The sequence below is a fragment of the Lolium perenne genome, chromosome 5 (assembly GCF_019359855.2).
Source record: "Lolium perenne isolate Kyuss_39 chromosome 5, Kyuss_2.0, whole genome shotgun sequence".
NCBI lineage: Eukaryota > Viridiplantae > Streptophyta > Magnoliopsida > Poales > Poaceae > Lolium > Lolium perenne.
The window spans coordinates 248970781-248986474 of NC_067248.2; the positions used below are offsets into that span (position 1 = coordinate 248970781).

At 43.7% G+C, this 15694-nt stretch overlaps 2 protein-coding genes across 14 annotated transcripts; both read right to left on the reverse strand.

Moving 5' to 3' along the window:
- On the reverse strand, positions 1–1326 carry LOC127302603 (lon protease homolog 2, peroxisomal-like). Its single transcript, XM_051333100.2, has 4 exons — positions 1146–1326; positions 646–891; positions 419–520; positions 1–96 (listed from the first exon to the last, which is right to left on the reverse strand). The coding sequence occupies exons 1-4, from the start codon at positions 1224–1226 to the stop codon at positions 13–15; spliced, it is 513 nt and encodes a 170-aa protein (XP_051189060.1). The 5' UTR covers positions 1227–1326; the 3' UTR covers positions 1–12.
- Positions 1327–4075: 2749 nt separating this feature from the next.
- On the reverse strand, positions 4076–14992 carry LOC127302604 (uncharacterized). 13 transcript variants are annotated; one of them, XR_007852957.2, is made up of 13 exons: positions 14439–14992; positions 14173–14324; positions 12263–12360; positions 12051–12149; positions 11500–11589; positions 10764–10817; positions 10287–10415; positions 9506–9737; positions 7701–7784; positions 7538–7586; positions 5784–5892; positions 5072–5159; positions 4076–4484 (listed from the first exon to the last, which is right to left on the reverse strand). XR_007852957.2 is itself a non-coding variant. In XM_071820390.1 (13 exons), exons 9-13 carry the CDS (start codon positions 7742–7744, stop codon positions 4386–4388), a joined length of 420 nt encoding a protein of 139 aa, XP_071676491.1. In that variant the 5' UTR covers positions 7745–7759; positions 9506–9737; positions 10287–10415; positions 10764–10817; positions 11500–11589; positions 12051–12149; positions 12263–12360; positions 14195–14324; positions 14439–14992; the 3' UTR covers positions 4076–4385. The 13 variants fall into 13 exon arrangements, 9 of the variants coding, with proteins under 9 accessions (XP_071676491.1, XP_071676490.1, XP_071676497.1 ...); XM_071820390.1 differs by having other exon boundaries at positions 5041–5159; positions 7701–7759; positions 14195–14324; XM_071820389.1 differs by having other exon boundaries at positions 5041–5159; positions 7701–7778; positions 14195–14324.
- Between the last annotated feature and the right edge of the window lie 702 nt (positions 14993–15694).

Here is a 15694-nt window from a genome sequence, read left to right on the forward strand (position 1 = left end):
GATTTGCCCATGCTATAGACTGGAGGGTAGTCTTAAAGGGAATCCATTCTCAAAAGCGTGGCCAAGTACTTCCTCGATGCGCTTCACGAGCAGAATCTACCGGTGGCATAAGCAGATGCAAGTCAGCAACAAACATTGTAAAGGACAAATTACATCCAGTGAGAAACAGTTGCAACGTAAATGCTTGCTATTCTATATGCTTTAGCCCAGGATGATAGCAGAAACTTCTAGAGTAGATATTTTGGGGGGTTGAATAATTCATGCATCATACATATCATGAAAATGTATAAATGCAGAATCAAGTTAGTGCTAGACTGCTAATAGGATAGAGTGTATCCTCAACAATCAAACTACTTGTACATAATGTAGCAGCTCTGAGCAAATCTTGAGTTCCAACTAACGATAATCAATCACATACCTCTATGCCAGAGAGAATGGGAGCTGGAATCTCAGCCAAGTCCTTCAAGTTCCTTTCTGGCAATATTACCCTCTTGATGCCATATCGATGTGCCGCAAGTACCTGAATGCCAGTGAATTATCGAAGTTAAATATAGTTAAAGAGCACCACGTGAGAAGGATTCACCCTTGAATCTTTTTCATTTCACCAAGAAATACAGAAAATATCAGGAACATATATGGTGGTACCTTGTCCTTAACACCACCAACTGGCAACACCAGGCCCCTAAGAGTCATCTCGCCCGTCATCGCAGTGTCTGCTCTGACTTTTCGGTTACTGAACAATGACACCAGAGATGTTACCAATGTTACTCCTGCAGAAGGACCATCCTTTGGCACAGCACCAGCAGGAAAATGTATGTGAATATCACGACTCTCCAGTAAGTTAATATCAGAATTGGGTGACAGATTGAGGTCAGCAGCTCTTGCTCTAACCTGCAAAAACAATCAAAATCCGAGTTAAAGAGGAACAGAACGTTATTGAACCTGATATGTACTGACAAGAAAAATAAGCATAGTGGAGCTGATGATGCTTAATATAAACAGTATTTCAACTACGCACCATGCTATTAGAAAACAACTTCACATGGCAACAGCAGGTTCTGCCAACTGATGAACCGAATGTATATAAATAAATAAATAAATGCATATGTAAGGGGAGATAGGTGAGAGGAAAGGAAGATGCTTACCCATGTCAGAGCTAACTGTGCTGACTCCTTAATTACATCGCCAAGTTGTCCCGTCAAATGCAAGTCACCCTTACCCACCATGGCTGTAGCCTCTACAAATTGAACTTCCCCACCAAAAGTAGTCCAGACAAGCCCAACAGACACTCCTGGGGACGCCACACGATCTGCGGCTGCTGTGCCATCTAATTTGCATCCTCTTGAGTGACAGAACACCGTCATCATCATCGGTAACCTTCTTTGAAGAGCAAAGTTTCCATAAGCATAGCGTTTGGTCATCCACCGTCTCCTTGTGCAATGATCATCTGTAAGGTGTTTCAACTGTTCAATGGAAACAATAATCCAGAAATTCTTTGTGTCGTGATGCTTGAGTGTTCTTACAGATGTTGTCCTCAAGTTGGACCTACACAGGCTTTTATTCCTCTTTCTATCCAGATCCAGGCTTTACAGGCATGTCACACTTACAGGGTAATTACAGGTGTAGGTTATTGTTTTCCTTATTTACAAATGAATGGATGGAACCACTGTACTGGACACTAGAAGAACATTTCATGTACAGTAAGTGTCGAGACGTGAAGTTGTTTTTGAGCAAGAAAAAGTTTAAGCTTCTTTTCCTGCTAATAATCAGCATGAAAGACCAACTTGCCAAGCTTCGCACTGCCAATATTCAGAACACATTGAAGTGTCTTCATTGCCGAATATTTCCCCCACCCCTTCAGGCTACTGTGTCATCTAATTTGCAGCCTCTTGAGTGACAGAACACTATCGTCATCATCGACAACCTTCTTTGAAGAAGAAAGTTTCCATAAGCACAGCTTTTGGTCTGCTGAAGCCGATGCGAACCCTGCAAAAAACAGTAAGATCTTCAGTGGCGACGATAGTATCTCCGGCCAAGTCAAAGTATGTTTCTTACTCGGCTTACAACCTGTCTTAGCTCAAGAACTCTCTTTTTGTGATAGTTTATATCTGCAACTTTCTCCATGGAAGGGTAGGACCACACGCTTGGCTCGTTATTGCTATAACCATGAGCGCTCACGATCTCGTTCTCGTGCCGATTCCACTCCAATCCGCAGACCTTCCAGAGAGCATCAATGTACACTATAAACCTCCATACTGCTGATACATGCAGTAAGAAGGTTTCTAGACGCACATTGAACCGTAATGCACATTATCCGAGAAACTATTTTTATGGTTTTCAAGCAAGATCCATTCTTGGTGTTCCAAATTTTGATGCATCGATCAGCAGTTCCGCCGCCAGAAGCAAGCTTACTTGATGTGGAAGGACACCAGGCGAGGACTCTCACTGCAGAGTGCTCAGCTAATCTGTGAAGGAACCTAGTCGGTCCCATGTTTAAAGAATGCCACACATAAACAACATCGTCGTTAGCACCGCTGCGAGCCGCGTTCCATCTGGAGACCATCTCAGACCGCACACCTCAGATCTGTGTCCTTTAAGATGGTACACACCCGTGCCAGCTCTGACTGAAGTTACACAAGAAAACATATTCATGAGACAAAAAAGGAGAAGTATTGCTCATCCTGGATATTGTTGCATGATAACATAAGCCAAAATCAAAAGCAAATATTTAGGTGCTTTGTGGCTTATAAGCCAAAACTCAGTGAAGATCCTGTCGGCTGCAGCCTAGGATCAGTGCGGGCAGGGGCGGCAGGCCTGGAGCCAAACCAAAGCAGGCCCGACCTCTATATCTTGGTTCACGCCTTTCCATTTCTTGTTTCAGAAACACATGCAGAAGAGAAGAAGGCCCGAGTTACCTCATGGATGGAACTAGGGACGAGGTCAGAGTCCCACGCCACGCCATAAGATACCATGCCGCTGGCCAACAATCAAATAGACGACGATAGACTGGTGTAGCCACAACACTCACCTCTCCTCTTCTCTCCTCTCCTCTCCTCTCCTCTCCTCGACAAGTAAAAGTCAAAGTCTAAGTCACACACGCACCCCGCACGCGGTGAGTGAGGATGGTCTCACATATATAGAGAGCTGGGAGGTTGAAGGAGAGAGGCTGATGTGATTTCCATATGCGGATTGAGACGATGAACGGTATGGATCAGTTGTGCCATGGATCACTAACTTAGCATTGTGTCTTTGGCGGAAATCAAAGCAACCCAAACCAATATGGCAGGTTCTACTTAATTGCTGGGTAGCACCCGAGCGGTCATGCCAATATAATTCGATAATCACGATCGTGGGAAGCGGGCCTTTAAAGTCATGCAGCACGGACGTGGGATACCAGCCATTAAACTCGTGCAGATTGATGTTTTCCAGCTGCAGGCTGCGTACTAGTATATAGGATTGATAAAGCAGCCATGCCAATATAATCCGGTAATCACGGACGTGGGAAGCGGGCCTTTAAAGTCATGCAACGTGGACGTGGGATGCCAACCATTAAACTCGTGCAGCTTGATGTTTTCCAGCTGCAGGCTACGTACTGGTATATAGGATTGATAAATTCTGTTGGATAACTTCTCATGAACCTAACCAAACGAATGCGATGTGTTCTCGAGGACGGACTTGACCAACATTACCGTCTCAAGTCTGCACCGTGGCTTCGTCTCTGACACACAAGCCACGGCAAGTGCGACACAAGCATTGCCATCAACGATGAACCACACTGGTCACGCTCGTGGAAGTCTAGCCGATTGGTTTTCTTTAGCTTACTAAAATAATACGTGCGGATCAACTTCAAGTTTTTCCGTTGAAAAAAGAAAGTTAAAGGTTAGTTACATTCTTCCCATCACCTTGCATAAGTTTTGGATATTAAATATTTGATGCTGAGTTAAAGAAATTACCAACTGATAGCAGTTTTGAACAAAGAGAAGTGCAAGTAAAATATTTGGCGGCATCTCTACCAACCACGACCAGCATATGCATGAACATGAGTTTGCTACAGCACGAACCAACATCAACTGAAGAAGGAAAGCAACAAAATAAGCAACCCCTATAATTGGTATCACAAGTTTAAATAGAGAGAAATACAAGTTTAGAAAACCATGCTCAATCATAAAAAAGAGATGCAACCAACCTACACAACATGTAGCTTAACAACAAGCACCCTTAACCTTTTAGGACACCACATCCCTACGTCAACTATAAAATGATAAGAAGAAAGAGGGTAGGCCAGAGGCCACGGCTCTCTCCAAGCCGCTTCTCTCCATTTCTGCATCAGGAAGTGCTGCATCCACCCCTGCCCTCCACAAGCGCCACCCACAATAGTTCAATGGCTACTGCTCCATGCAAAGCTCCTCTAGCGCTACGCTCCAGCCAGCTACCACAAACCAGCTGAATAAGAAGGCTCGGCCAACTAGTCCTCTATCCAGCACCTGCACAAATGATAGGAGACCAAGTGAGAGGGAGAGGTTCACCTCGACTTAAGTACAAGCACACCCAGGCTACAAGATGCGCGAAGCTAAATTCAGTAAGAACATGGAATATCCAAGCTTTGCAAGAGGCTGCCAAATAATAGTACTACCTCCATACCGGATTAATGGGCAATTACGCATTTCGAGAAACAAGTTTAACTATAAATTTGGTCAACAAAATATGAGATATATGCCACAAAAATTATACCGTTGGATTCGTATTCAAAAAATGTTTTCAATAATATAATTTTTGTGATATATATCTTATATTTTATTGACCAAATTAGTAGTCAAACTTGTTTCTCGAAGTGCGTAATTGCCCATTAATCCGGTATGGAGGTAGTAACAAAGTTTCAAGTTATAAGCATGACCATCCAATGTCAAATGATACAATGATCTACTAGATAGCAACAGATTTTAAGTCAAATTATAGTAGGATCTAGTAGAGAGTATGCCCAGTTGAAATCAAATCAAAATGGAGACCAAATGCTATCTTAGCTAGCTCCTAGATTCGAACCTCAATTTTTAGTGTAGCTACTTCCCAATACCTGCAAAGCGGGGCATAACTTTCTCCGGTCAACACACATGCTCCAGGCAACAACCCACTGTAGCATTTGACCGGCATCTCGCGCTCTCCTGCATATAACAGAAAAAATACTAGTTTATTACAAAGCATATGAATCATTTCGCTATACTACATAGAGAAAGTTTGCAAAGAGTACATAAATATACACACGCATAATCTGCTGAAGAACAGGGGACACTTGTGCACCTCGCATAAATGTGGTTGATGTAAGGATGCTAAACACAAATGCCACTACAAGGATGTAAAGATTAATCTCAAATGTGTATCCACCACTGTGAACATCACATTCACATCTTGAAAATTGGCATAAACACAATGTGGAACATAAGGACATCCAGTTGGCAGTAATCAAGAAGAAATTTATGTGTAGCTAGTTCACAGGTCCAAGACCTCAATTCATACAAGTCTAGCTCTATATCATTTAGCTCAACTTGCCACAGGAAAAATTCAGCCAAGAACATGGAATATCCCAGCTTTGCAAGAACCTGCCAGATTATAGTAAAAAAGTTTCAAGTTCTTACCATGACCATCCAATATATGTCAAATGATACGAGGATGTACCAAACAGCAATAAGATTTTAAGTCAAGTAATACAAGGATCTACTAGAGAGTATGCCCAGGTGAAGTCAAATCAAATGGAGACCTCAATTTGAAGTGTAGCTAGTACCTAGTACCTGCAAAACTGTCGCCACAACTAGCACAATCCTGGTGCATGGCTTTCTTATGTCTACAAACATGCTCTAGGCCACCCACTGCAGCATTCCACCGGTGTCTGGTGCTCTCCTACAAGTAACAGAAAAAAACAAGTTTATTACCAATACCATGGATTGCGTAGGAATCATTTCACTGAACTAGATAGAGCAAGTTCGCAAAGAGCACATCAATATACACACAAATAATCTGCTGAAGAACAAGGGACACTTGAGCAGACAAATGAGTGATTAAACAGTAGGGAATGTGGACAACAGCGAGTTAAGTTACCCTTCAAATAAAAATAATTTTTTGAACAGGCAAATAATAACAAGTTTGTTCAATGATGTTTAGTTACCTCATCTAAACCTGAAAAGCAGCATATCACATTATCTCTCTCTAGGCTCTGATACTTAAATTCGTAACACCAAGTTTACCTACTGCAGAAAGGCATCAACCAAAGCTACAAGTGTAGATCCGCCATTGTTCACCACAGCAAGGAAGAAAACAAAACCATGTTTTCAGCCTGAGGTGTTACTTGTCAGCCGTGAACCTTTCACCTCGTAAGGACACAAGCACTTCAGGTAATGGATGATAGAGCCCTAGCAAAACCCCATTTGCTACTCTTGAAAAATAATCGGATTTGTGCACAAACATTTAGTAAAAGGGCATTCTTTTTTCATTCAGGCATTCGTCTAATGGATCACTACAAAACACTCTGATATGGCATAATACGACATACCAGAACATAAGTATTTTTAGCTAGGGCTCAGTAGGCATATCAGTAAGTGATCAACTTGAACTCTGGTAAATAATATCCAAATTCTTGATACTTCATCCAATGAGTAACCAACCAATTCAAAACAACTACGAGTGCCATAAAACTATGAACTATACTTATTAACTGGCCGTACTAGAAAAGATATATCATCTAAAATTCTTGTAAAACTGTAAATAGAAGAAAACTAGAACTTTATTTCATCTGATCATGAATCTAACCACATAGTTACCAAATCAACCAAGCATTACAACCAGGCATTCTTGTTTCATACTGATATTTAGCTAATGTATCACTATGAACTACTCCTCATAGATTTATATTGATATACCAGCACATAAGCATTTTAGCTACAGATCAACAGGCATATGAAATAAGTATAAGCAAGTGAACAAGTGAACTCTGATATAAAAATGTTAAACAACTTCCTGATGCTGCAGTCGGTGAGCAATGAGTTGCCGATTAACAATAGCTACCAGAACAACTAAGCATTATTGAAACTATCCCCGAGCAAATGGTTGCACTAGAAAGATATGTAGTTTAAAGCTCTTGTGAAATTGTGGATAGTGGAGAATAAAAATTCCATTTCATCACAAATCCCCACTGCACAGCAGTAATGAGTATCAAGCAGAGTGCACAGCACATTCACATCTTGGAAATTGGCTTAACCACAAAAACATGCCACAGGAATCGCAAAACAGCAAAATGCAACATAATCGAATAAAGAAACTGCCATTGATTTTCCCGCACAACATCTTACAAAACGGCTTCATGCTAGACAGTGAACTCAAGATCGCAACATTCAGTCCAAGAGACTAACCAATAGCAGAACGCAACAACAACAAAGCCTTTATTCCCAAACCCAATAGCAGAACTCAGACCGTTATTCTTTAGTTGTTTGAATCTACGTCTAATCAAAACAGGAATATGCATTTTCAGCACCAATTGCAACTGTCCTACCTGCAAAACTATTTTTTGCTTCACTGATCCAAGTTTGAACCTAAGAAACCTGGCAATATACACATTCATCAGCTCCATGACCACAAGAAACTAAAGCCATAGCTCACATAGCCGTATCACCACACAACATGGAGAGGAGAAAAGACCGGCAGCAGAAACTTACCAAAAAACCATGGGAGTCAAAGAAGAAGGCCACCCTCCAGGCATGCATCAAATAACAGCCTCCTATGCTCCAAGGTTTCTAAAACTTGCAGTTAAGATACATCGATATCAGTTAAAGAAAGCTAATGTTGTAGTATTTCATATTAAATCAATAGAAGCAAGTTCAAAGCAAATAATAGATAATAGTATAACATTGAGATGATAGCCTAATCAAACTTCTAAGCATAGATGAGCTTGATATTCTTATATAGCACGATGCAAAAACAGGGGAGCAAACAACAAAGCGCACATATGCAAATACATAGCCAAAGGGTCTGCCACATTGCAAAAAAATCATTCATGTTATCATGTATATAAATCCCGATTAGTTCACACTGGGTATTTGAGCCCATAGAAAATAGCAAGCTTAACGACCATGGAGCTAGTCCAACCATATAGCTACTAGATGGAAATATGTGCAACATAAGGAGATCCTGTTGGCACTAATCAAGGAGAAATTTATGTGTAGCTAGTTCCCAGGTCTGTGTAGATACCTACCTAGCTAAAGAGTAAGGGCGTGTTTGGTAGACTGGGGGAGCTCAGATTTTCCCTCCCCATCCCACCTTTTGCTGAGAGAAGTTGTTTGTTAGGTCGGCTCGGATCAACTCCCCACTGCCCAGCTCATACGAAAAACGGACGAGAGCCCTGCCCGAGAGCGAAGCTCAAATCGAGCTTCGCTACTCATCCGGGATGAACTCGTCCCGCAAAACACTGTTCGCCCGTCCCGCGAGGCCCCCAGACCCCCACCCGACGGCCTCATTTCCCCCCTCCACCTTCTCTCGTGTCTCCTCCTCAACGCCAGGCACAGCCTCCTCTACTGGCCGGCGCAAGCACGCCCTCCCGCGCCGCCAGCCACGCCCTCCCGCGCCGCCTCCAGGGACTCGCGCCGCCGCCAGGGGCCTCGTCGCCAACCACGCCCTGGAGCGCCGCCGCCGTCCCTGGACGCCGCCCGAGCCTGTACGCCCCCCGCCGCCGCTGGAACACCACGCGCGTGCTGCAGCTCTTCCGGCCAGCGCCGGACGACGGGCTTCTCCGAGCGGCCAGGGACGACGGCGACGACGCGCAGGAGCACGGCCAGGGACGACGGCGACGACGCGCAGGAGCACGGCCAGGGACGACGGCGACGACGTGCTACTGGCGGACGTGAGCGGCGCCGACGAACAGGGACCCGATTGCTTTTTGTTTTTCTATGGAAGGACCCGATTGCTTTTTCCTTTTCTGTCCCAGGACCTCTTTGTAAAAAAAACGTGGGAGAAAATCTCAGTCTAGATTGTTTCACCAAACAACATCTCAGTCCAACTTGTTTCACCACAACCGGGCTAACAAACAAGGGACAAAATCTGAGCTGAGCTTGTATAAGGGCAACATGTATGAGTGGAGATAGTGATTCTCTGTTGCCCCGGTCTACCAAACACACCCTAAGTGTATTTCTAGCTCTTGTATTAAGTCAATCATTTTAAATTTTGACTAATTTTATTGGGAAATGTAGCGGGCATTTATTGCACTTTTTATTGGTATCACTAGATCGGTTTTGAAATATAGTTTTGTAATATTCCAATTTGACATCATATATGTTCCTACTATTTTCTATAAAGATGATCAAATCACTCAAGAAATTTTTTAAAAGCACACTTATTCTATAATGGAGGGAGTATATGCAAAGGTGGAAGACAAAATAAAATGGAACATCAAATGCTGGCATAGCTAGCTCCCAAGTCCATGACCTCAATTCAAACAAGTCTAGCTTGATGCCATTAAGTAAGTTACCTGCAAAACGGTGCTCTGTCGCTGTAACTTCCTTCAGTCCACATGCATGTTCCAGGCCCTAAAGAATGACCTACTGCAACAACAACATCTGGTGCTTTCCTGCTTCTCAGCTTCGGCACACTCCTTGGAATATAGATGTAGATGATCATCTAGCATGTTCTGGTTGCTCTTCTCCATCATTCATGACCTCCCGTTCATATATAGGAAAAATGCATGAGCAACCATACATGAGCTGCAACGTGTGAAGAAATCAGCACCATTATAAAGATACTAAAAATGTACGTTACACTTAATTGTTACCATATACAAAATTAACAACTTGATATTAATAAAGCTGGCCCATTTGCTGCCCATTATACTAGAGGCAGTGTCATCATCACCACACCATAAACGCAATGCTAAACAACATACTAATGGAAATCACATGTTATTTTAAGTATCAGAGTTCCACTTTCATCCACATGGAACTATTCTAAGCATAACATGTTATTCGCCTACAAACAGAATATTAGTGGTGCCATATTGAACACAAATGTTGTGATTGCATTTCACCATATATATCCACAAGCACAAGGGGTAGGCACAAACAGATCAAGCCACCTACAGGCCGTCAATCATGTAAAACAATCATGTCTGGACAAGAGATGAGATCAGGTTCTTTTCACTAGCAAAAAAAAGCCTAACAGCTTAGTAGTCATCATCACCACAAGCACAGGGGTCCTCGATGGACAGAGCAGATAATAGCATGTAGCCCATAGAGGAGATGAAAACCAGAGCTCACCATAATGATAATATTGAGGCCAAGATATCAGCGGTCTCTTGCAGCGCGCCGGCATCGCACCCGAAGTCATGTGGTCGTCCACCCACTAGGGATGAACTCCAGGACAGCCGCCCCGTCGTAACGATCTATCTGCAAATTTTACAAAATCAGTGACTCCTTGGAAAAAGGAATTGCTACAAGATCTATATGCGTGACATGTCTAAGCTCTGGAGTGCAATAGCCAACACAAAGTTTAACTAGTTAACACATAAAAGTGCTGCCAAGAGAACCCTGAAGAAACCATCATAAGCTTGTAATTCAATCAGTACCACTTATTAATCATTCTCTCGTAGTCTCAGTTCCAATTAATAAAAGCCCAAGCAAATCAAATTTGCATCAGCACAGAACAAACAAGTGGAGAACAAATCATCATCTCTACTTTTCTACACCATATAGTAAAATAAATAAAGCAATCGACTCGAGCTACCAAAGAGGTACCCTTTGGAAGTCGATGCCTTGGTGGGCCTTTGGGAGCAAGCAGCTTGACACTCCCTGCATAGAGAAAACACGGGTGGGACTAAGAACAGATATTTAACAGTTTAGAACCGACTTTGTCATATAGGAGCATAGCTGGTTCTTAACATGAAAAAGCCTCAATAATCATAAATGGTCTGCATTGCATTTCCTTTTCTCAAACATAGAGAGAACTAGCTCTAAAATTCATGAGATGAAAAAGCATTGACTATCAGAAATGGTCTTCGCTGCATTTCCTTTTCACAAAGTTACATAGAACTAGCTCTTTAATTAATGATACCATTAGTACGCCCAATAAGTGAACATATATCCCAGGCCCAAATAAAAGCAATGATTATTAGGCACATACAGGAAACAGATTCCGTGAAGCAAGAATACCTACTAGCATGCATGATTAATAAGGAATATGATAAAATGTAGGACTATTTTGTTATTATTCGTGCTATCAAAGCAATCAGGCCACAGCAAGCAAGCGAACAATATTTCATCAACATTACTACAAAACGTCAATCTATAATGTCAAAAAGAAAAAAGGCCTTTAACAGCAAGAAAAATCAATGAATTAAATTGAGTACTAGTATCCCTCCTGGACAAGACAAGAGATCGAAACCTACTAGTTCTCATCACCATAAACATACAGGGGCTCGATAGCCGCAGCAGATCGAGCACGTAGAGGAGATCAATGGGTACCAAAGCTTACCAGGGGGTCATCGTAGCCGAGGACAAGGCAACACCTAGCAGTTGCTTGCAGCGTGCCGCCGTGAAAACAGAGGCCTGATCCTCATAATGCCTAGTTTAAACCAAAGCAGCAAGTTCAGGCTAAAGTAAATGCTTTATTCCCCATAAATAGAATATAAATCCTTAATTCACACAGGATTAGAAGGGGATTCGGTTTTGTTCGACTACAACATTAACTAGAAAATAGCCACTCAAAGGCTAAATTTAAGGGCGACAATATATCAATCTCTCACAGTTTTACAAATCATTATCTATGGCAGCAGGAGGAAAAATAAAAGCTACAGCAATGAGCTAGTTTTGGTTCACTTCGGACAATAGATCAAACCGTTATGCATACAAAACTACCATTATAAGCTGGTGCTTAACTGCAATTTAAATGGGATATAACAAATAATAGAGCTATGTACTGTGCTTATGGAAACACTGTGCTTATGGAAACTCATACTGAACTGTACACATAACATAGCAATCTTCGGCACATAGAGGAGAAAGAAGAGGAGATCAAGGACTGACATAAAACACGAAGGAGTAGAAGAAGCTCTCCGCTGCCACCAGTGTGACGTGGTCAACTCGCCACCATCGCATGGCAGCGAGGGCAGAGGTGAAGGACGACTGTAACATATCAAGAAAGTGCTACCTTAGGACATGCGTATACACCGTACAAGTCAGAAGCTGGGGGTTGGTTAAATTGAACATAACAGTATGTATCAGCAAAATGATGCTACCTCAGTGCTGAAATCTTTTTCGTCCATCCACGGGGAGACGAGCAGCGGGACAGCAGCCCCGTCAAGACGAGCCATCAGCGGCAAGACTCGTCAAGTCACTACAGACAAGTTAAACACAAGGTCATGTCACTGTAAAAGAAAGTATAATAGGAGAAAGATTGTAGCCTACAACAGCTAGCTCTACACACAACCATAAAGAAGAAAAATACAGGGATACAATATAGTTCATTCCTAAGAAGTGCTATCTTCCTATATTAACATAAAACAACTCTAATTAAACTTTCTCTATGTATGGCAACTTCTTTAGATGTAAACAGTTGAAATATTTCGAAGTATATGAGTAGAATTACATAGCGTACAACAGCTCTACACGCAACCTGAAAGCAGCAAATACACACTCAGTGGCGAAGCTCTCGGTAGGGCGAGGCCAGGCGCCCGCCCTACCTTGGCTCGCGACAGAAAGACTATATATACGTATACGCTAAGCTCATGTCATTTGCTTGGGGAAGGAAGAAATTAGGAAAAGCCTATTGCTTTGGCTGTTGGGCATTTCTCGCTAGGCAGGGCCGCGCCTCCCTGACTTCCTTTCACTAGAATCGCTCGATCGTTTACTCATATTTGATCGAGCGAGAGACCGAGCGAGGGCACGGCCGCACGGTACGCCGGGGACGGATCACGAACTTCTGGTGGCGGCATAACTTCCAGGTCGAAGGGAGCTAGGGCCGGGTCGTGCAGGAACATCGGCGGGACACGGAGCTCAGGCACTCACCAGCGGGTGGCTTGGCCTAGGAAACACCACAACGGTGCAGCGAGGCGGCTGAACAACGGGAGATCTCAGTGACTTCAATCAGTTGGAGTATATGTTAAATAACGGTAGGAACAACACTGAGCAAAAGGTACAGTTTTTTAAGAATTATTTTTGCATATGGATAAGATAATTGTTCTTACTGATTATGCTTAGAATCATACACAGATTTAATGGTGTAGATAAATTTGAATCTTTTCATCAAATTACTCAAGCTTTTGATTTCGTCCAACCTCGATTTTTTTCGTCCTTCACCACTACATACTGGTACAAAACATTTGTGTCCTAGTAAGTGCAATACCTTCATTCTTTAACGGAAAATAACTCCATTTCCTCTAGACATGATACTAAAGATGTAACCAGGGGAAATTTGAACCATGCAGTACTACCCTTAAAATAATTACATACGTATTCACAACTTGATGTGCCCATCATATATATTCAAAACTTGATCATCTACATGATATATATTCAGCAAGAAAATCAGCAAAGAGATGAATATTGTAGACGACCAGTTGACAAGAAATTCAGCAGGTGGCATCAAGTTATGACCTAGAAAAAAGAAAACAGGGTGCACCAAGATGAGGACATGTGTGTGGCGTTCTTGCATCAATTCTAGCAAATCGCGAACATGACCAAAGGTCTACACGCCACACAACATTGAGAGCATTCTCCGGTATATCACCAGAACATCAACTAAACTCGGGAACGCCGAATTTTTTAATTCTTCCAATGAACACGCACGTGAGAGGAGGTGAGCAGTTAATCAACTTGAGCCATCACACACCTGGATGGGTCAGATGGATTTACTCAATTACAAAGCTATCGCATTAGGAGAGATGGATTAAAAAGAAAGCTAGATATGTACGTTTCATTGGAGGCCAAGGAAAATTGAGCTGATATCTTCAAAGCGCCAAGGAATCAAAACCTATCCCCAAAAAAATACGCAAGGAATCTAACCAAAGCAGACCTCGTGGTCTCCGGCCTCTACGCTCATCCGGCTGACGGCGCGGCTACACACACCTCGACTAACAGAGTGCTTCAAAGATCATGGAAACATGAAGTCCAGAAGGAGAAGTAGGCAGCAGATTGGAGCAGTACATACAGGGGACAAAAGAGAAGCTCACCAGAGAGGCTCCTCGTACCAAGGGCCAAGACATCACCCACTGGTTAGTGAGCAGCAGGGCCATCCAAGTATCCAACACGCGAGATGCAGCAGGACTTGCCCGGCAGATTGTGGACGAAAGCCCTAACTTCCTGTGTGGTTCCAAATATGCCAATTTGAGAATTGAGACTATATCGTTTCAGTGGGAAATAGTGGATAGCGAGCATGGAACGGATTCGAGCGCGAGCAGAGGGGAAAAAATCAACCTTGATGTCGACAAGGCCCTACTGAACGGCGGCGGCGGCGACGGTGGTCGGGGGCAAGCTCCCGTAGGTCGCGGATACGCCCGACCCGTCCTTGAGGTGCCGCACGCACGCACGACCTCGTCGACGCCATCCCTGCCCTCTGGCGATCCCGCGAGGACGCCGTCCAAGCAGCGCACGGCCGGGTGCCGGTGCTCGCATGCAGCGGAGACCTTGGAAGCGGCCCTTAATTGGCGCGCTTGATGCCTTGGAGGAGCAGCGGCGCCCCGCGTGCAGTCAATCGACGGCAAGGCCCAGCCGGAGGCGAGCCATACCGCGTGAGGCATCGTCCTGGGGTTAGCGAAAAATTGGCGATTTGGAGGCGCTGGGATGCGGCGGCGGCGAGGTATGAGCCGGGAGTGAGGATCCGGAGCTGCGATGCGGGGGTGGCCGGCAAGGGCCAGAACCGGCGAGCGGCGGCGCAACTGGTTTCGAGAAGAAAGTGGGCAGATAGAGATTGGTGTTTTGGTGTCGTTTGGTTGGTTTGCCGTTTGCGTGGACGGACTGTTCACATTGAGTCAAGCGTGGTCATGTGCCAGCTCTGATTTCATTTGCTGGACATGATAGTGTAGGTAGAGTTATTTTACTTCCTCTCGGGACACTGCGATGGCCGATGGCATTACTTCCTCTTGGGATAGTGCGCGGCGTGCTTCACATTTATTTCCTCTTGAGATGGGACGGTCCAGAGTTATTTTACTCCGCCACATTTTCGTTTCAAATTCCCTCACTCGGTTTGATATTTTTCTTTTAAAACCATCGACCCTGAAAATTTCACGAGCGAAAGATGGATTGATGGGTGCATTGTGTTTTGGCTAAAATGGGTGGTTGGCATGTTGACGGTTCTTTGTGCCGGGTTGATCCGAGAGATATGATTTCATCGGTTGAAGACGAGACAGGTTGGATCAAGGACACATATTCTTTGGAAGGATAAATGGACCTACTCCTACTTTATGAAATTGATGTTAATCGAAAGCCCTGGTACGACGCAAACGTCTAGCAGGCATGCTTCCCTTCCCGACACGTCACACACGTACGGCCCATTGGTGAGCTTGCCAAGGGAGTACTGCCTACTGTGAAGACTTGTTATCGACCATGCTTGTGCCGCCACCGCCGTTCGTGTCTTCACTGAGTGATCCCACAATCTCGTGTTCATAGACAAAGAACTCCTCGTACTGGCGGATATCTTGGTGTCCACATGAGCCACCTTCGCCTTCGGCGGC